Genomic DNA, 22,919 nt, shown 5'->3' on the forward strand with positions numbered 1-22,919 from the left:
CTTTATGATGCTCCAAAAAATTTTTTGGCCAAGAATAACAAAAAAAAATCTAGCATATATGACTTTAAATTAATGTAATTTTATTTTACAACCCCATACGGTGTATTTTTATACCAAAATAATGCTATTTATTTATTCTTTCGAGATGTTTTGGCTCCATATAAGTAAGTTTGGATGCTTTTCTCCGCACCTGTTGATTTATTTTTTTTCTATTACCCATAAAATATGGGAACAAGCATATCCCTGAAAAAAATTTCTTCAAAATTCTTGAATCAAATCAATGCAATTATTTGAAGTCCTTATTCAATTTGTAGTTGGTTAAAAATGTATTATGGCCCCGTTTGTAAGATTCAACTAAGAGAAAACATCACCCATTCTTTTTTAGCGCCAATTTAGTTGCCATGGCTGAAGAAAATGAGACAATGGAGAAACACATTTTAGATGTGTTAAAGCATCCATCTCAAAATCAATTGGCAATGAGAGGAGAGGCCGCCGAGGCTCATATGCTAGTTTTTGAGGTGTTAATTAATCGATGTGGGACAAATTCCAACACTCTCCTGCACGTGTAGCCCCTGACTCACACGTGGAGAAGGTTAACAAAGAATCCAAAAAATATGGATCACAACGAAACAAAATGCAATTATAACACATATAAAGGGGAAAAGCCTCTGAAAACCTAACTCTGATACCATATTAAAATATCCACCTCAAAACCAATTTGCAATGAGAGGAGAGGCTGCCCAGGCTCATATACTAGTTTTCGAGGTGTTAATTAACCGATGTGAGACAAATTTCAACAAGATAAAAATAAAAACACTCTTGTGCATAAACTTTTAATTTGCACTAATATAATATGTTGTTTAAGTTATTAAATCTTAAAAATATCAATTTATTCTCACAAAAATTAATCACGTGTGGGTCTAATTTTAAGAGTTGATAATATATTAGTTTAATATTCAATTAATTTTCTTGACTTGCTAGTGAATAAAGAAATAAAAAGTGTAAAAAATTACAAAAGAATATGCTTTTTTTTTTCAGGAGAGGTACCTTATTATTATAAACCTCAAGGGAGGTCAATGAAGGGGGAAAATGTAAATTAACAGTTTTCGTTAATCGACGTTACCCGATAAGACTGACAGGGGAGATAAGTACAATTTTAAAAACATGAGGGGAGGTTTCTCTATATATCAAAAACCTCAGGGGAGATAAGTGAAATTTGTCCAAAATATTCAACTATGGATCCTAGGCAAAAAGTCAGATTTTTCACTCGAGAGATAAAGGAAGAAACAGGACTTTTTGATTGCTACATTTATTACAACCTCGACGTTTTCAATGCCTGCTCTGCTTCCACGACGTGACGATGATGAGTCTAGCAGCATGCCTTCCTCCGAGTACCAGAATCGAGAGAGGAGAGAGAGAGAGAGGAGAGAGACAGGTCAACAGTGATGATTTTGATGATGGGCAACGGTGGTGGTAATTAATGACCATTGTCCGTTATCCACCAACCCATGGCGGGTTCCACGAGCTTTCCCTCCCTCCCTCTCCCTCCCTCCCTCTCCTAAAAACCCCTCTCTCTCTCTCTCTCTCTCTCTCTCTCTCTCTCTCTCTCGCAAATCTGATCTCTGACACCACCCCCAACACGCTCTGAAAGAAAAAGACAGAAAAATCGCAAACTAATGTAATCCCCAAAAAATTCAAATCGCTTCGGCAGAAAGAGAGAGAGACGACTCTTCTCCAACGTCACAAATCTCGAAGCCAATTTTTTATTCTCCAAACAAACTCCCACAAAGTACTACTAAATTCTCTCTCTCTCTCTCTCTCTCTCTCTCCACACGCAGATCCAGCGATTCAAACAACTCTCCGTTACATGGACGGTAATGAGTCAATTTTCCCCAAATACCGACGCTCAGACTTAACTCCTCCCAAATCTCTTTCCATATCTCACTGATTCAAATTAGCATTAGTAGTAGTAATTTCCCAAATTCAATTGCACCTTCCAAGTTCAATTATTCAATAGCAGATACAAATATACACGGAGTAGTATCCAGCTCTCTCTCTCTCTCCATAAATTTTGTCCTGAATACTACTGACGCTGCTTCGCACGCAATGCTTCCGTTTGTCGTGCATTGGTCCGTGCAGGTGCAGAGATGAGTGATGAAGAAGTCACAAGGTGGGGTTTGGATTATTATTAGTTGTTTGTTTGGATTACTTCTACTCCTACAATTACTACTAGGGTTTTTTGATATGGGGTGCGGAGGGTCCAAGGCAGACGACTTGCCACTGGTGGTCCGGTGCAGAGAGAGAAAGGCCCTGATCAAGGCCGCCAAGGACCACCGCTTCGCCCTCGCCGCCGCCCACGTCTCCTACTTCTACTGCCTAAACGAAGTCGGCGACGCCCTCCGCTGCTTCGTTGACGAAGAGCTTGCCCTTCCCTCGCCCCCGGCTTCCCCTGTCTTAACACTACCCAAGACCAGCAAGAAGAAAAACACAAACGAAAACAACAACCACAACAAACACACTTCGTCTTCTTCGACCTCGCTATCTCACTCCGGATCTGGCTCGCACATTCACTTGTCCGAAGACGAGGATGATGACCACGATGACCGCCTCCACCACCACGATGACCGCCACCACTTGCATTTATCCTCGTCGGGTTCTGATTCTGAACTGGATTCCTCCCGCAACCATATGCGTTTTAGTCCAGAAATTATTGAACAACAACAACAAGGTTACCCCCCTTCCTATTATTATGATGATTATCCACCACCTCCTCAAACAGGCTGGGGGGACCCGTATCCATATGCCCCGCCTGAGATAGGTAGTTGGGGTGTTTACCCACCTTCTCAGACAGATTGGGGTGGTGGTCAATTTGGGGTGTATAATCCTACTTATTCAACTACCAATACTACTAGTACTGCTTATTACATGAAGAGATCTAAGCCCCAGATTCAGTCTGTAATTTATGATCCGGCAGCAGCGGAGCAAAGATCCAGGTCATCCTATTCTACATATACTATGGATATGAATTCTGCCTATCCAACTTCTTATCCAGATCAGAGTGCAGGGTTCTTTGGGTTCCTACAGAATCAGCAACCAAGTCCTCTCCCAACTTCTTATCCAGATCAGAGTCGAGGGTTTTTCGGGTTCCCCCAAAACCAGCAACAAAGTACGCCGCCGGGTCCGCCGCCACCTCCTTCGCCCAAGGTGTCTGGTTGGGACTTTCTCAACCCCTTTGATATGTTTGATAGTGGTGGTTACAGTGGTTATTATTCTTCTTCTTATGGACAAAAAGATGGGTATGGGTCTATTGCTAGCAGTCCCGATTCGAATGAAGTGAGAGAAAGAGAGGGGATTCCGGATTTGGAAGATGAAACGGATCCTGAAACATTTAGGAGGGCAGTTCATCATCATCATCATCATCATTATAAGGGTAGGAAGAAGTCGAGTCAAGAAAATAGGAAAAATTATTCAGGGGAGGGGACTTCGAGGGCAGTGCCATCACATAAACAAAGACATAGTAGTAGCGATTCAAGGCCAGTGCCATTGCATAAGGAGAATAGTGAGGGTAGTAGTAGTTCAAAGACGGTGTTATCACATGGTAATGGTAGTAGTGAAGGGGGGACTCAAAGTCGTAGAGGTATCCATTCCAGGGAAGCACCGTCACAATATGATGAGGTAATTCATTCAGTTGATGTAAAAGAGGAAAATTCTAGTCCAGATACAATTTTAACAAACAGCCCGGAAGATGGGTCTGTGAGGAAGAAAGGAGTGACTTTTGAGGTAGATGGGGGGCCCTCAACACATGATAATGGTGAATCATCAAAGTTGAGTAGCTTGACAACACTTTCTCCTCATGGAACAAGAGACATTCAGGAGGTTGTTGCTGAAATCAGAGATGAATTCGCGATGGCTTCTAGCTACGGCAAGGAGGTTGCCATGTTGCTTGAGGTTGGCAAGCTGCCTTATCAGTCTAGGTTCACTCTACTTAAAGGTATTGTCTCATCTGTTGTTGTTTTCATGAGCCTCACCCCATTTGTCTGCTATGGAAATCTAAGAAACCAATAAGTAATTATTCCCACTTGAAATTAAAGCTGTTGAGAAGAGATTACGAAGTGATAACGACTTTAAAATTTAAGCGGCAATCAAAACATGAAGTAGGTGACAGAGATTGAATTTGAAGGGGACTTTTTGGCAGTAATATAGCATTACATACCTCCAAAAACGGAAACAATAAAAGCTTGTCTATCCATCCCCTAATCTGTACTAGCATAGATTGCTGAGTTACTTGAAATGCCATGGAGTATCATTCATGTGTTTTTTCTTGAAAGGCATATCTTTCATGTGTTTGTATCTCATAATATTCTTGTGTTTGCCATCTTTATATCCCTTACCACTTGGTTATAAGTTACTGGAGATGTTTGCTTGGAAGTGATGGCTCTTTAAAGCATGTCCGACCCTTACTTAGATGAGTAAAAATTTACATAAAAACTTGCACAAAAAATTCATTTGGTAATGGACAATCTCAAAGCTAAGCATAAATTTGAGTAAAAGCTTCATTAGTAGCATTGTTGTCAATTTAAGAGGGAAGAAACAGCCTTAAGATATTTGAGTCTTGATTTGATAAAAGTTTTTTTGCAAAACTCAATCTCATACAGGTTTGAGTCAAAGATTGGAGTGAGTTTTAGGACATTTTTTACAAATATTTTGGTTATGAGTCAAGGAATGGAGAGGCTCATAGGAGAATATAAGAAATATTGTTCTACGGGAGGTACCTTTGGGATCTTCTTTAGTGGCATCTAGGTGGAATACCTGTAGGATCTCCATATGTAATTGGCTTTCAAGGCATTTTGTTGTACGATCTTCATACCTAGTTGGTTAGTGAGCTTGTTTTCATGGATGCCAATGTGCTGTTGTATTGTGACGGTCAAAGTGTTGAGCCAAGAATCAGGTTTATCACATAAAGACAAAGCATATTGATGTGCGGTATCTCATGATTCAATAGTGGTTGTTTTTCAAGTGATCAATGTTTTTTTAAGATTCATATTGGTGAGAATGCATTTGACAAGTTGATCAAACCAATTCCTCTAGACAAGTACGAGCATTACTTGGACTTTCTTGATGTACTACCATGGTGATTGCGTTGGAGGGTGGAGCACCCATACCCGCTAACGAGGTGTAGTTAGCGGCATCTATTTCTTTAGGATGGTATGTGAATGCAAGCCAATGTGGAGATTTGCAGTCAAATGCGACTTTATGTTTGGATGAATAAGGTGGAGTCATGGAGAGTCTGGATGTAAATTGGGGTGTCTGAACACTCATCCCTACAGGCATGTTTTTACTCTCGATTTTTTTTCTGTCCGGGTGGTGGTTAATTCCCTGCGGACGCTCGGGGACTTGAGACATATTATTTGCGTTCGTTGCAATGTTTTTTTAGTGTGAAATGTGATAGAACAAAGTGCCACAATTGAGAGGGCGATTGAGGAGCATTTGTAATCTTTGTTGCACACAATGGATTTCCCTTTCCTTCCCCTGTGGATGTAGCCACATTGTCTTGTGTGTCAAACCACGTATATCATGTGTTCTTGTGTTTGTTTTTGTCCTCTTTATGATTTGATATAGATTGTTTTGTTGGGGTTCAAAGACAGTCTCAAATGCCCTTCGATCCACTGCACCTACTTCTACTGGTTGCCTTTTTTGTATTGTCTTATTTTCTGAGTTGCTCTATATACTGAAGATGGCTGTGACACTTCATGCCTAGCCATTTGCAATTGCTGAATTAGCTGCCGGGGACTATGATTGGGGACAATTGACACCTACCACCTAAATCTCTGCATCCTCGGGGTTTGATGTCCCATGATAGGTTCCCCTACATCATAACACTAGCCCTGTGTGTTGACCGACCAACTCTGTATGACCAATTGTTCACTGAGGACTAGGCCTAGTACCTCGTACTCCTTATATATTGTTGGCCATTGAGGGACTGCCACATGTCAACAAGACTACAACATAGTCCGGGCGGCATCTCTGACAAAGAGTCTTGGGACCTTAATACCCATTGCCTTGGATCTACTAAATTCATCGAGTTGATCCTTTGCTATTAATGGAATTCGCCCTCTCTCTATAAGTTGCCATGGCTTTCTTCTTCCGACCTCTGGTGCCTTGAGTTATCTCAGACGAATCTGGTGACCTCAACTTTTCCACCTCAATTACAGGTGTTAAGCGGCCACACTTACTAGGTCCTGGGCCTCAACATCCCCATTGGCCCTTCACCCACAATCATGATAAATGTAAAGAAGATAAGATATTGAAAGATTACTTTCTTGAAATGATGTTACTAATTTAGTTTTACCTTTATCATGATTTTGATTGGTACCCTTGTCTAACTAATGGATTTCTTCATCCTTGGACTAGAAAATTAGCTGTGGTATTCTATTGAAACTAATTTGTCTTTATCATAGTCTCCACAAACAAAATTGCCCTTAGAATATATTGTTGATATGAATTGAAATTAGCTGATTAATTTTTCTTTATCACAGTCACCACAAACAAAGTTCTCCTTGGTACTTTATTGGTATTATTATGTCTTCATGCAGTGATTTTATCCGGGATTCCATGTATGAAAGCACCTTCCTTGTCATCTTCGAGCCCACTGTCCAGGGAATCAGTCAGGGTAGCCACTAGCACAATGAAACTGGCAAAAGCTTACTATGGGGATTTGGGGAGTAACTCTACCATGAAGTCTAGTGACCTTTCATCTACCCTGGAGAAGCTATATGAATGGGAGAAGAAACTGTACAAGGAAGTTAAGGTACTGATGAAAGAATTTGTTTTTTCGTACCATGGGTAAGAGTTTTGAGTAAGTGTAATCTTTTCTCTTAATACGACGAATGAATTTACATGTTTACAATGATAGTATTATTTCTGTTTGGTTTGGCTTGATTTTCATCTGATAAGCATGCAACTCAAGTATGAGGGTAATTTTGGTTGGAGTTTAGAAGAAAGCAGCAGCTACCAATTACGGAGTATGAATAGCTTTGGTCCTCCTAGCTTGTGCAGGGAAGGAACGTACAAATGCAAGGATACTTGGCGAATTAAAATAACATGTCATATTAAAACATCTCTTCCTTTCCTTTTATCTTTAAAATTGACTGCTGGACTCATTTCTTCTTGGGTACATATAACTGAGCTAGAGAGTTTATTGAAGAGCCAGATAAAGGCTTCTTTAAGCATTGTAGTTGAGATTTCTTCACAAGTGAATCACTTTTGGAACGTATAGGCGTTAGGACTGCCAAAATATTTCTGTAAAGCCCTCAATAGCTGCAAGAGCATTGTCCTCTGTTTTTTCTTTCAGCTCTGGGCAGGACCATTAGTGGGAGGATCCCTCAATTCTAGGAGTTAGGCTCTGAATTGATTAACCAGTGTATCATATCATTTAATCTTGTGAATCCTTGAGGTGACTTGTAGCATGGTAATCATACTTGTTGCATGCTGACTTCCAGAGGAAGAGATCCATGGCCACATACTTCTAATTCCCAACAGATATTTTCTATCATGGACAGAATATTCGTATAGTAGGATTCTTATGAACTAGTATTGTTTGGTTTGTCAACTTTATGTTTGAAAATTTTCTCAGATGTGATTATGAGACCATAATATGACCTTAAACTTTGGAAACCAAGATAAATTAGAATTAGCTTGATTGCATTTTTTTTAAAAATCCTTCCGGTGCGGACTTGTGTGTTTTTCTTATTATGGCAGTTCATGTACTATCGTGCTTATTCTTTTTATGTGTTTTGCCGCTATTTAGGATGAAGAAAAACTTCGATTGATCTATGAAAAGCAATGCAAGAGGCTGAAAATGTTGGACGAACGAGGAGCTGAATCTAGTAAGATTGATGCGACTCAGGCATCAATAAGGAAGTTGCTGACGAAAATAAATGTTTGCATCAAAGCTGTTGATGGTATATCAAATAGGATACACAAATTGAGGGATGAGGAGTTGCAGCCACAAGTCATTGATTTAATTTATGGGTATGTGCATGCTTCTCTCCTTCGATGCGATTCAAACTAAGTTTTCCTTTTGATGTGCCTGTCTTCAAGTTAATTATACCTTTTTATGCAGACATTTAATATTGCACTTTGCATATTTGGGTATTGAAATCCAAAGTTTGAAACCAAAACTGTAAACCCCCAAAACTTGCTAAATCTGTCGATTTAATTGGAGAATCTCTGAGTTCATGAGAAAACAAAATCACTTTTAAGAAAACCCTAATGGCAAGATCTCGGATCTCACAATCGCGGGAGAATATTGTGTTCATCAAACTTGACAAAATCATGATCAATCCGTGGTAGTCGACCGAAGAAAACATTTATGAAACGGTGAAAAAATATATATGTATAGTATATACTATATATATATATGTGTGTGTGTGTGTGTGTGTGTGTTTGGAGCCTTCCGGGTTATATTTTGATGATCCAAACCGTTCAACTTGTTTAAAACATGTTTTAAGGGTACTCGTGTAAAATCGGCTCAAAATATAATCGGGAAGTGCTTGATTCAAACATTTTTTACATAGAACAATTCCTGTCAAGCTTTATGAAAAATTGTTTGGATCAAGCACTTCCCGGTTATATTTTGAGCTAATTTTATGAGGGTACCCTTAAAAACATGTTTTAAATAAGTTGAACGGTTTGGATCATCATAATATGACCCAGAAATGGAAAGTCTGCATTTTAACAAAATGAGGGATATCCCTTAGTAGAAGGGGACTCTACACACACACACACACACACACTCATATTTATGGTGATTTTGATTAGTGTGAGTCCAACCAAAATCTGTCTAGTATGATGTATTAGTAATGCTACACACATAGATTTCTGCACACAAATCATGCATGGATCACGGTGTGGGGCCCACTAAGGGTCCCACACAAAAGAGCCGAGTCGTTCATTAGATGTTAAACATTTTTTCAAGGCTCCCGTAAAAAATTGGCTCAGTCCGATACCTGTAGGTGCTCGATCCAATCATCTAACTTTTCATTATGATTTCTAGATAATGAAAAGTTAGATGATTGGATCGAGCCCTTATATGTATCGGATTGAGCTGATTTTTCGTGGAGGCCTTTGAAAATATATTTTACATTTAATGAACGGCTCGTATCGTTTGTGTGGGACCTGTAGTGGGCCCACACCGTGATCTATGCACAATTTGTCTGCAAAAATCAGTATGTGTATACTTCTTTCGGGTAATTTAAAAAAAAAATACATTGGATTTGATCTTTTAGGGGGAACAACCTTTTCTCTCCCTCTGTGGATGAAACTAGGATTTGTGTTTAGTAGCGGTGCATGTCGTGGAATCCCTTTATGTCCCAATTGGAGTATGATGACAATACAGTATGTGCGTAACTTTTGTATTGGGAGCAATTGGATTGACCCTTTTCTGAATCGTGAATCAAATCAACGATTCATGATTCGGTCCAAATCTTGAAAATACATTGGAAAATGTATCTGCACATCTACATGATAAAGATACATTGTAATATTAAAAACGGTCTTGCTATTGTCAGCCCACTGGGTTGACGATAAGCGCACTAGAAGACAAGAAAAACACGTATTTCTATGTACTTTTTACACCCTATAATACACATTCACACACCTACTATTGTCAGCCAATTGGGCTGATTTTAGAATTTTCCTATTAAAAAATCTAAGCTTAAATCTATATTAAAGTTGTCTAAAGTTTGTTGTCTGGTATTAATTGATGATCACATGGTCTAGTAGGAAAGACACTTGTACATAATAGTAAAATGGATATGTGCATATTGATGTTAAAGATTCATTATAAAAATGAAAGCTTAGCTTAAACACAATAAAAGTTTGCAGCCTCATAGGTACGAAACTAAACTAGCTTGTCCCGGTCTATTATTTGGAGGATACACGAATTAGAAAGATCGTTTTATGGGACAATGCATCCATATAGATATTATCCTCAATAATATTCATAGTTACTTGTATAATTACCATCTAGCAAATTAAAATTATAACATTTTAAAGACGTTGAGCACGTCTATTGACTCACTATAACAAAATATGAACATTTTACCAAAATAAAAGGCATAACTCATCAGTATAACGTATCTTAGTTGTAAGCCTCTTTAGAATGACTATTTTAATCCTTAAGTAGAATGAGAAAAAAGGGGTTGACATGATCTGAATCATAATATATACCAATATTAACAAATTTTGCATGGGAATAAGAATTTTCGTACTTAACAGTATATTATCTTATATTATTGGTTTACTATAAGAAAAACTAAGGCGAATTGCAAATGTGGTTTCATATTAGTTGAACCCAACAATTGTGATACACCTTGATTCACCTATAGATTCATATCGTTTTTGCATGAATCGTGAATCGAATCGCGAGTCGAATTGTGAATCGTACGATTCACCACCGATTCTGTATAAACCTTGATTCACCTATAGATTCTATCGTTTTTGTGTGAATCGAATCGCGAATCGTATCGTGTCGTACGATTTTGACAAACCATGATTGGGAGTAGCAAAATAATAAACTTTTGTATTGCAGAGTCTTTTCATTGGTTATTAGAGCATGCACTCACATGGAGTTTGAACTTGGAAGGCATAAACCCACTTGAAAGAACCTCACGAAAGGGCCTAGTTCTAAAAGCAATTGGTGCCTTGAATCTCACAAGGGAAATGGTTCACCCTTTGATGTGGGATAGCCCTTTGTTTTGTTTTGCTTTGTCTTTCCTTGCCCTTTTCATTGGGGAGAGAGCACGCACCAAGGTGATTCAAGTGAGTTTAAGCCTCCTATCACCATATGTGTGTGTTCTCCTCTAACTAATGAAAAAGAAAGGACATGGCCAATTCAGGAAGATGATTATTTGTGGATATTAGTTGCCGATGACTGATAAACTCGTTTAAATCATTACTGAGACACTACTCGTTGCATATTCTAATTTCTTCAACCTTAATTCTGCAGCATATTTAATGTTCTATATGGTATGCTTGCTCTGGAACTGTATGATACTGTGTCTGTCTGTGGTATTGGGCTGTTTGCTTAGAAGGCATACTGTTGCGCGTTATTTGAACCATAAAGATGGACTAGTTACAGAAATGCTTGAATTTGGTTAGATGTAAAATTGTAGTACAGTTCATGTTTCCAACATCTTACAACTCTACCCTATTCGACCCCTCTTAACTCTTCAGTATGTGTTGCCGAATTGGATCTGATGTTCAGGAGTCTTAACTAGGGAATTGGGCTATTCATGATTCAGATACTATTCATACGATTGAGTAGGTATCGTACACAACTGCGAGTATGTGTTGTGCTAGAACTAATTAAATTTTGACTTTGCCACTTGAAAACACATATGAAGGAGATACGCTCACATCAGGTACACGGGCTGGGAGGTAGCAACTAGTGTTATGTGTGTTCATATGTATTCAGTGTTTGTATGTTTAGCTGTGCCAGGTTCCAAAACTCAGAATCATATGTTGTAATCCACATGATGAATAAAAACTTTGTCAACCTTCATCTGCCGAGATTTGACGTAGTTATGTTATTTATTAACATAAATGATAATAACAATGATTTCTTGGGTCTTGTCATTCCCACACTCCATTTGGTGGCTTTTAACTCATGAAAGAAATTGTTATGCATTTTTTCATCAAGTCCTCTTTTTTGCCAAATTAAATGCTGCAACAATCTATATGTGCAGTTTTTGTTAGTATTCTATTAAGAGAATCTCCATCTCCGAAGAATTTAAGGCCACTGGAAAGAAGGTGGCGTGTCTGTTTCTGACATGTGCCAAACACCGACATTCCTCATGCACTCTCAGACACATGTCCGATCCTTTTTTTTGGTGTCTGTTAGAGCTTGTCCCACACAATATTCTAAAAGTCGGCTGCTTAGGCGCCCCTTTTTCGCTTGACTGGAGCTTAGCGATTTCTGGGACATTGGTCTCACATTGGTTAATTATAATGTCCAAAATTAGGATATGAGCCTAGGCAGCCTCTCGGCCCCTCTCAACTCATGCCAATTGGTTTTGAGCTATGAAGCCGAGATACAGGATACATATACTATACGGATACGGCGATACGGCAAAACCGAAAAAAATAGGATATGGATATGTCGGGGATACGACTGTATAAATTATACATTTTTTTAACTATTAGTCTCGGCATAAAAATGAAGCCATGAGAAATAAAAGAGTAGTTGAATTGCCAATGCCAAACATTAAGCACATGTCAATGTCAAAAGTCAAAAGAGTAGGAGCTGATCATCCAAAAGATTAGAATTTTGTAAAAAAGAAAAAAAAAATACACATTAGTAGGTAATAGACTAATAGGTATACATATAATACATTTCATATATATACACACACACACACATCTATATACCAGTGCATGTATTGGATATAATTTAGTGTATATGTAAATAATAAGAACTCACACCCATAAAACAGAGAGAACCTTGTGTATCAAAGGTTCAAGCGATCTAGGGTTGGGAATGTATCGAGGTTTAAGGAATGATCTATTGATGTGCATAATTTCATAGGTTTTATATTTTTGGTGATGCTATTATTACAATTTTCCCCTTTTAGTTTGTACTTGATTCTTTAAAAAAATTCATTTTATCCCCGCCGTATCCTTAAACGTATCTTGCCGTATCCCCCGCATATCCCTCACGTATCCGAAATTAAAAAAATTTTCATTTAAATGCCGGATACTTATTTGCCGTATCCGATACATATTGAGGCGTATCGGGCTCGTATCCGTATCTCTCGCATATCCGATACTCATACGTGACTAGTTTCGGAGTATCCATGCTTCACAGGTTTGAGTAGGATGCTTTAACTGTTTAACATGGTGTTAGAGTTAGGCTTTCGGAGGCTTTTGGACATGACTCTCTTGATTGATTGCCTTGTTATTTGTGACTTAAGTGCACCTTGTTTGGTTGTTCGTTGTAACCCCCTATGTTATGGATCTGTTGTTTACGCTCCACGTGTGGGTCAGGGTCGAACTTGCGGGGGAGTGTTAGAGCTTGTCCCACATTGGTTAATTATGACCTTCAAAAACTAGTATATGAGCCTCGGTGGCCTTTCCACTCGTTATCAATTGGTTTTGAATTGGATGCTTTAACTGTGTCCATTACGAAATTCATTATTCAGACATGTGTCCAATACTCATTATGCAAAGTGTCCGAGGGGGTCTATGACTAAAATTAGATATGTTATCGACACATTTTGGACCCTTTCTTACATATGACTATCAACAATAGCTGAATTTGACATATCAGTGAATCACTATGATATAAAAATGTAGAAAATAGTAATTCTTATAATTTATTATTTTAAATTCAGCTGGAATTTGTTAAGAATTTCTTGAGGATTTGTAATCTTGCTCATGTCTTATTTTTAAAGGATTTCGTAAGTCCTTGTCAACTAGATTCTTCACAACTTATGGTATTTATATAATTTGGGACGTATAGGTAGAGTGATATCTTTAAATAACAATATATTTAGATATATGTAAGAGAACGTATCCTCAACGTGTATGTGTCCTATATTTTGAAGAAAAAAGCACCTTGTTTGGGTGTTAGTTTTTGAATTAAAAAAGTTGTATAGGTTTGTGTATTTTTTACTCTTTAGTCAATTTTTCTGACATTTTAACAAACTTTTTTACTTTTTGAATAGAGGTATGCTATATACATTCAAAAAGTGAAAATAAATAATTTTTTTGATAAAAATGACTAAAGACCAAAAAAACATGAATGACGAAACAATCGAAGAAAATAAGTTTAAAGAGAGGAGAAAAGAGAAAAAGAGGATGTATCCATGCGTCCGTGTCATGTTGTGTATGTGTCTTGTGTCTGTATCCGTGCTTCTTAGCTCCTAGGGGTCAGTGATATGACTATTGATCGGTTGAAATCAACAGCATAGGATCTCGTCATGTATGGGACACACGTAAGAACCAATGTTCAGAACACTAATCAATATCATTCTAATTTCAACTTGATTGGCATTGTTAAGAAAATATAGTCCTACATTGCTTGGGAGTGACCTGATCACTTAATAACATTTAATAACATGAAGGATTGGTTTTGAGATGAACATAAAATTTCCGCTTGGTTTTCCACCCCACATTTAAAAAATTTACAATCCACACCCCACATTGATAGATTAGCAAGCTGCACAATGATAGACCCAAAAAGAGGCTACACGTAACAGACCTTAAATGCGGCTGCACGTGAGGGGGAATGTCAAGGAAATATAGTCCCGCATTGCTTGGGAGTGGAATATCTGATCACTTAATAACATGAGGGACCTCTCCGCTTATTGCCAATTGGTTTTGAGATGGACTTACAATTTCAATCGGCATTATGCATTTATAATTTTCACGATAGTTGATTCGAGTGCTTCTCCTAAAACTAGAAAAGGAAAAAGAAAAATGTGAGTAACTGCATGGTATTCTCGTTTAAGCTAATATAGTTCCTGCAAATGTTCAAGCCATTGCTCCATGGGTGTTGCTATTATTTCCAGAGATTATCTTTGGGTTATATCAAGTTACACATATTTTTGGTGACGAGGAACTCCTCCAAGGCAGGATCATTTTGAGCCCACTCCTGTTGGGTACTCAGATGCTATTAGGGTGTCGTCAGCGAAGCTAAATACAAGAAATCCTGGTTTATGGTGGATACCATTGTTTTTAAATACAAGAAATCCTGGTTTATGGTGGATACCATTGTTTTTAAACTTGGTCGGAACTGTTATGTAACGGTATGGGTGTTTAGCACTACCCATTGCGTTCTAATGTTACACCCCGCAACCTTGCGGAAAAGAAGAAATTCATGCCCTGAGTTGCTGCCACCATTAAACTTCGACCGTACACTCCACAACTGCATCCTCGCCCTCTGTTATCGTTACACCAACAGCGACTGCTATTTAACAACAATGCTACCACCGCACAAACAAAAATCACAATAGGGGTGGATCCCCCACACTGCTCCAATGTGTGGGACCCACCCCTATTGTGAGTGAGTGAGTGTGTGTAAGTGTTTGTGTGTGGTTATATACTTATTGGCTATTTAAAACCATGTTTGATCGGAGTGACAACCTTAAATTGTTGGGGTACCCTGATGGGTTAGCTGCTGAGATATGTCCTTGATGGGTTGAATCACACAGACTTGGTACACCTCCTATGCAGCATGGTATACTCAACTGCTATTTCTGTTCATGGATAACAATAGCTGTTTCTATTTGGTGATGGCGCATTACACAAAATTACTTGTCTTGCCAATTTAGTTAATTACTATTCCGAAAAGCATAAGTATTTTACCTGCATACTTACGAAAAGATTGCTAAAGAAAGATGTTGGTAAGGTGGCTTGATGTTGCTTTCTTCATTTGCAAACTTCAAAGAAAAGTGGCTGTCGACTCGGTACTACTGGGTCAAACTCGTCATTTCATTATCTCTAGGAGTCTGTTTGTTGGCCATTTATGAAGTTAACCTTTTTGCTTCTTTTTATTTTTTTTACTTGACTTTTCAGTCCTTGTATTTCGAATGCATAGCTTCCTTCTTGATGTGTTTTACTTCTTATGACTTTAGATTAATAAGAATGTGGAAGGCCATGCTCAAGTGTCACCACAGGCAGTTCCAAGCAATCATGGAAAGTAAAGCTCGAAGCTTTATTGCAAACGGTGGTTCTAGAAGAGATTCACACTTGAGAGCCACTATGGAACTTGAAAGGGAACTCCATGCTTGGAGCAGCCGATTTGGCAGCTGGATCAAGTCTCAAAAATCCTTTATTGAGTCCTTGAACGGATGGCTTTTGAGGTGCTTATTACAAGAACCTGAAGTTACCCCTGATGGAATCGTTCCCTTTTCCCCAGGCCGAATTGGAGCTCCTCCGATTTTTGTAATTTGCAATGATTGGTCCCAAGCAAATGGGTCTGTATCGGAGACAGGGACTGGTGTGACTAATGCAATGCGTAGTTTTGCTTCAACCTTGCGAGAGTTAATTGAGAAACAAGAAGAGGAGCAAAAACAAAGGCTAGAAACGGAGTACTTATCAGAAGATCTTGAAAAACGGCTCCGAATTCTTCGCATGGGGAGTGGCAGATTGCGGCGGGACCGAGATGCTATGTCAGACAAGACGGGCGTGTCAATTGTTGCTTCTGATGATCTGAAGGTGGATTTGGACTCAATGAGAGAGAAACTGAAGGAGGGGAGAGCACGACATAAGGAGGCTATTAAGTTGGTTCATAGTGCAGCTTCTAGTAGTAGTTTACGATCAGGTTTGATTCCGATTTTTAGGGCCTTGGATAACTTCACATCAGAAGCGGTGAAAGCTTATGAGCATGTGAGGATCCAGAATGCGCGTTAACAGGTATAGGGTAAGTGAATTCGATTTGTAAACTATAGAAGCACACAAAAAAATGTGTACCTTCATAGAATTTGAAAAGAAAAGGGCTGCCTAGAGATGAGATACCCTGTGTGGGGTGTTATATGACAGTGTGAGTAGTTAGGCAACACATGACCAGCAATAGGAAGAGGCGTTCTTTTGACATAGGTGGGGTTGTGTTGTAAGATAATTTGGAGGGGGGAGGTAGGAATTTGTCCAGAGTTCGTTTTATTTGTAGATTGGATAGCGTAAGTTCTAGATTTTTTTTTTAAACAGCAGCTTAAAATCTAGATATGTATGTTTGATATCATTCTAGTTCATTGGATTGTACAGGTAGCTGTATTATAACAAATTTCAAATTTTTGATATTGAGAAAGAGGTAGCCATTCGTACAATTGATGTCTACTTTTGGGGTTTTTTTTCTTTCTCCTTTTTCTTCTTGAAGAGCGTTCTAGCTTGGTGTGGTCTCTCTCTCTCTCTCACCTTTTGCATTTTGGTATCTCTTTTATTTTTGCTTGACTTAGCCGAAAGTCCTCTCTAATTTTATTTGTTAAGCTAAACAATGGCCGTTTTGTATGATTGCGGGTTAGAGAGCCCAACTTATAAAGGGTAAATTTCATCGGCATGACAGGTCTTGTGTTAACATAATCCATCTCAACCGGTTATCACAAAATAATAATTAAATCCGTTGTAGAAACGTGCATGAAACTTAAGAAATCATACACAAGTTTTGATGGGAAGAATTAATATTATAGGCGTTCCAAGCATAGACACAGAAAAACCAGATACATAAATTTGAAAACCAGACAACGTGCGACCATAATTCAATTTGATTTGTGGGTTATTTGTTTCTTCGGTTCTTCCATATTCTCTGGGTCTTGTTGGGGTATGGTGAAATTGGAGAGTGGTCAGTTGGGGATGGTGGAATGAAAAGGTGGAGGTCAAATTTAGTCTTGTTTGCTCATCTCGTTAGCCAATTTGTTTTTTTGGAAAAGTCGATTTCTGTATACATCACGTACGGAACTTTTGAAGAAAGAATTATGTAGAGAGAGAAGTACAGTAATTAATTTCAGAGAGTGAGAAAACGGAATGGGCGAACCGATTTGACAAAGAGAGGAGAATGGAAGAGAGGTCTAATTTTTAGGGAAAATTATCGGTAGGTGGAGGAGAGCGTATTTTCTTCTTTAGCTCGTTAAATTTTTTTAATTATACTCGACAGTTAGTTATCGAAATTGAGATACATTTTCAGCATACAATTACCGGAATATAATATTTTTTTCAATAGCTATTTACCAAAAATGTATGTTAGGCAGTTGTTTACCGAAAATTGAACATATTTTTGACATGTAGTTACCGAAATGTAATCTTGTTTTCAACAGCTATTTACTGAAATGTTATATATGATTTTCAACAACTATTTACCGAAATGTAGTGGGTTAAGGGAGAAAATACAGAGTTACGAATAGTTGCCCCGAAATCATATTACCAACACATGGTCTCCACTCCACTATCAAAAAATCACCACTATCATGGTATCCCCAAAAGTATTGACCAACACATGGTGAGACAAATTGAGTTTACAATTTTACCTATATCTATATAATAAAATAGAGTTGTGTTTGAATTCAAAAGACAACCAATGCTCTAGATTTATACTCATGCCTACATCATCCTCTCTCTCTCTCTCTCTCTCTCTCTCTCTCTCTCTCACACACACACACACACACACACACACACACACACTCACACACAACCAAACAATGACCTCTCTGTCTTTGTCTTCCGAATCCCACCAACGCCAAGCCGCTGATGACTTCCACCAGTCCACATGCTCTTTCCCCTCCCTCACTCTCTCAATCGTCTTTCTCCCCCATACCCATTGCCACTCCGCTCTCTATTTTGATTTCGCGTTCTCTCTCTCATTCGTCCAGGTATGCTGTTGCTCCCCTTTTTTCCAATTTTGTAACCCTAATTGTTGAATTAGTGTTTGTTGCAACACATTTTTTTTTATGGCTTTAAAGATAAAGAAAGAGAATTTGGGGGAAATCAAATTCCTTCTCATCTTTTATATTCTGCTTGTTTTTCTGGAAAAATTTGTAAGGAACGAGATGAAAAGAAAAAATCTTTCTCAGAATGAGAAATTGTTTAAAAAGAAACAGGGCATCCAAAATGGTGTTATAGGGTATAGGGAAAGAGATGAAAAGAAAAAATCTTTCTCAGAATGAGAAATTGTTTAGAAAGAAACAGGGCATCCAAAATGGTGTTTTATATCCAAAATGATTTTTGCTCTACAAGTTTTAAGATACCATAGCCACATCCAAAACAGGCTCTTTCAAACTCAACCGGGACGACATGAAAAGACTTAAGGTAACCAATCTCGAACCCATCTTTGGCCTTTGTTTTGGCTGATTGGCAATGGTCCTTCTTCGATTGTGTTAAGAGACTCAATCTTTGTTGGTCATTACGATAGTTTGTTTGGCATTTGATTTTTGGTTATTTTTGTTTGTTTGGTATTGAAATATGATTAACCTGTAATGTGGCTATTTTTCTTTGTACCTTTGGTATTGTAACCATCTCTGATTTTATTTTCTATATCACCAAGTATATGTGAAGTCACCATCTCATGTAGGCCTGTCAATGGGCCAGATCCGATCCGGATCCGACAGATTCGGATCCGATAAGACACAATCCCATAGTGGTAATCCGGATCCGAATCCGAAAAATCCGGATCCGATCCGAAAATCCGAATCCGATCCGGAAACTTTTTTTACTTCAAAAATTTTAGCAAAAAAAAAATTTTTTTTTCAAAAAAATACAATTTTTTTTTTCAAAAAAAAATTATTTTCCGAAAAAAAATTAAAAAAATTAAAAATTAAAATAAAAATAAAAATACAACTTCTTAAACTTTGTTTTTTTCAAAATAAAAATTTTACTATTTTTTTTAAAAAATTAAAAAAATTTTATAAAAAAAAAAGTTCGGATTCGGATTGATAACGGATTTAATCCGATCCGATCCGGATCCGTATTGAATTACCGGATTCGGATTATCGGATCGATGTTATCGGATTCGGATCCGGATCCGGATCGGATCCGGTCCATTGACAGGCCTAATCTCATGCTATCTAAAAAGAAGTCACCTGCTATAGGAGTTGCCACATTGTCTCGCATTGGTGAGGCAGACGAATTTAGTGATCTTGAACTATTGTAATTTGGATAGCATGAGAGACTCAACAGGCACCTGAATTATGGGAGCTTAACCATTTCCACATAGAGACAGCAAGACATTTGTTTATGTTAGCGACAAAGAGCAGTTTTTTCTTCTTCTTTTTTGCGTTCACCGGAGTAGCGGGAACCACCGAGGTCAAAGCTAACCACTCTCCCACCATCACTGGTAAACAAATGATTTCATATGGATTTTGTTTTTCATTATCGCTTTCCGTTTGCATGGATTTTTTTTTGGTAACTCAAGGGAGAGTCATGTTGGTTGGATACGGTATATCAGTTGAGGGAGATGGTAATTGTCATAGATGAGTTTGATTCCTCAACTTAGGCTGGCACAACTTCAACATCACCTTACTCCCACTGAACCGTTGCTAATGCATCTCATTGGAAATGCTTCTGGTGCCGTTCAATATGATGGAGAAACAAGGAAATGACTCTGGTCATCAGGGTAGGATATGGTCAGTGTCAGTGTGCCGCAGTTGGCTTCTCTCTTTTGGCCGTCGATTGCATGCAATTTGACCGTTCACCTTTTCGATTTCTTTTCATTCCCTTCTCAAATCAGATTAGAGACTATGAGAATTGTTAGTAATACCGTTAAATAGGCAGCTGTACAAAACAAAGTCTGGTCTGGGGAAATCCCTACCTACTTCGCTTTGCTTTGTTGTTTATTCCTTCTATTCTGTACCGTACAAGGCTTTCCTTAGCTTACCTTTAGTTCCAGAGATCGGGCATCAAGATGGCCATAGGTTGGTTGACAAACCCAAGGGCAAGGCAAAGCCAGCAAGCTACGGCTTCAAATCGAGAATCAAAAAGTGTTAAATGGAGCCATTTTCTCATGTGCCCGAAAGAGAAAGGGACGAAGTGAAGCGTTAGAGATGTTTCCACTTTTCTTTTTTTGTGCCCCAAAGGCAAACTAAATGACTTAGTAGTAAGTATGGTACACATAGTAGTTTGCACCTTTTTTTTGTTGGCTAGATTAAAGGATGTTGTATGAACCGAACTAAGTTGGATATAGAGAGAATCAAACTAATATGTTGATGCATACTCCACAATATATAATTGAGATGAGTATTATTTTGTTCGATTAATTGTTCTAAAAAATTACGTGCTAATTTAGATTTGCCGAAGACAAAAATGCACAGAAGTTGGTAGTATGGAATCGCATTCATGGATTCACTCCCACAGACACTAATAATTTCAAATGCCAAGAGAACTCAAATAAACCAATTTGCGTTTATGCCCAATGTAAGATTTTTTCGTACATGATTTCATGGTTACTCCCTCCGTCCCAAAATGATTGTCCGGTCCGCAAAACGGAGTGTAAAAAATAATACAATTTTTGCAAGAAAAAATAAAAAAAATTTCAACAATTTACTAGATATCAATGCGTATTTTTAATTTATGAAAAAAGTTTAAATTTTTAATTGGAAAAAATTGCATTATTTTTAAGTTATCGTTTTGTGGACCGGACAAATAATTTGGGATGGAGGGAGTAATATTTTTTTTCATTATATACCTACACTTCGAATTTGTGAATTTTTTCGTACGTACAATCTACTTAATAAAACAGAAGGGTATTTGTCCTACGTGGCATGTTTGTCCTACTTGGCACATTCGGCAGCCGACACATGCACCCACCCAAGCACACGTGCACACATGCGTAAACTTTTTAACATATTAGTAAAAAATATAGTTAAAAAATTAAGTGTTCCAGTTTTCGATCCGTTTAAACCGGTGCGAATATCTTATTTTTCTGATCATTTTAGCCTACTTGGTCATAATGAATTTGTCTCTAATGCCGTTTAATGAGCATCCTAACATTCTTTAGTTAGTTGCATGACTCTCTTAGGGTGCCCATTGAAAGCCTTTAGAGCCAAAAACTCATTATGACCATTTATGATAAAATGATCAGAAAAATCAAATCTTCATACTGGTTCAAACGGACTGAAAATTGGAACACTTAATTTTTTAATTATATTTTTTAGTAATATACAAATGGTAAAACGCCGTCATTGTTTATATGATTAAAAAATTAAGTGTTCCAATTTTCAATCCGGTTGAACCGGTGCGAAGATCTTATTTTTTGATCATTTTATCCTACTTGGTCATAATGGATTTTGGCCTCTAAGACCTTCCAACGAGCATCCTAAAACTCTTTAGTTCGTTGCATGACTCTCTAAGGTGCTCATTGAAAACTTTCGAGCCAAAAAACCATTATGACCATTTAAGATAAAATAATCAGAAAAATCAGATCACGGCACCGGTTCAGATTAAGAAACACACTCAAATTCAAAACAACATCCCCCCCCACCCCCCTCTCTCCTCTGCATCAATTGTCCTTTGCAGTTCATCCACCATGGCTACACCTAGCAAATTCCAAACTCAATATAGCCACACACAGCAAATTTCAAACTCAACGGGAATCAAAGAAAGTTGATTCTATAGCTGTGACGGGAATCAAGGTTTTTTTTTTTTTTTTGAGAACTATATCCTTGGTGGGTTTGCTTAGATTTGGGGTATATTACGCTGATGGTTTTAGCACTCTCACATTCTTGGCCCCAGAGTTGGCAAGTAATTCTATTTATTTCGATGGGTTGCTTATGTGTTGGTTTGGTGGGTTTTTTTCTATCAATTCTCCTCTGCAGTTCATCCACCATGGCTACACCCAGCAAACTTCAAACTCAATATGGCTACACACAACAAATTCCAAACTCAACGGGAATCAAAGGAATTAGTCGATTCTATATCTGTGACGGGAATTTGAGGGGGGGGGGGGGGGGGGGGGGGGGGGGGGGGGTGTGGTTTAAAATAGTATTCTTGGTTATTTCCCTTAGGCTAAGTGTTATTCTCATTGAACTATATTGCTTCTCATTTCGGTGGCCTTTAGGCTCTTATGAACTTTTCTCATCTATAGGGACACCCGATGTGTTTACATGATTCAGTACCAAAATGCTTGCTTGCTGTGGCTTATGGACAATACCTTAGTAGCTTGGATCAATACTGATTTTGGTTGCTGTATTAATTTCTGGGGGCTCATTTCGCTGAGCTCTGAGGATTTTCACTTCAAGTTGGTTTGTGCTCTTTTATCTCTTAGTTGGGTTTATGCACATTCTGTGTAAGGTTTATGCACATTATGTTCCTTTTTTATCGAGAAAATTCTGTGTTGAGTTGTAGATAATTGTCGTGGGGTAATCCTTTTTTCATATCAATAAAAAAAACTTTGTCATTAAAAAAAAGGTTCATTTCCAGCAATTAGTATAATTTTG

The 22,919-nt window shown here is 38.1% G+C and overlaps 1 protein-coding gene across 1 annotated transcript; it reads left to right on the forward strand.

The window, feature by feature from the left end:
* The first annotated feature begins 1,340 nt into the window (after window positions 1-1,340).
* On the forward strand, window positions 1,341-16,836 carry LOC131329121 (nitrate regulatory gene2 protein). Its single transcript, XM_058362195.1, has 4 exons — window positions 1,341-3,991; window positions 6,594-6,808; window positions 7,808-8,031; window positions 15,636-16,836. Exons 1-4 carry the CDS (start codon window positions 2,155-2,157, stop codon window positions 16,411-16,413), a joined length of 3,054 nt encoding a protein of 1,017 aa, XP_058218178.1. The 5' UTR covers window positions 1,341-2,154; the 3' UTR covers window positions 16,414-16,836.
* Window positions 16,837-22,919: the final 6,083 nt, after the last annotated feature.

This window comes from Rhododendron vialii, chromosome 6a, assembly GCF_030253575.1.
Source record: "Rhododendron vialii isolate Sample 1 chromosome 6a, ASM3025357v1".
Lineage (NCBI taxonomy): Eukaryota > Viridiplantae > Streptophyta > Magnoliopsida > Ericales > Ericaceae > Rhododendron > Rhododendron vialii.

Excerpts from the sequence above, each read along its gene's own strand:
- LOC131329121 (XM_058362195.1), top strand. The coding sequence starts at position 2,155 with ATGAAGAAGTCACAAGGTGGGGTTTGGATTATTATTAGTTGTTTGTTT. Across the intron at positions 3,992-6,593 it reads TAGGTTCACTCTACTTAAAG|TGATTTTATCCGGGATTCCA; the intron begins GTATTGTCTCAT and ends GTCTTCATGCAG. Across the intron at positions 6,809-7,807 it reads AACTGTACAAGGAAGTTAAG|GATGAAGAAAAACTTCGATT; the intron begins GTACTGATGAAA and ends GCCGCTATTTAG.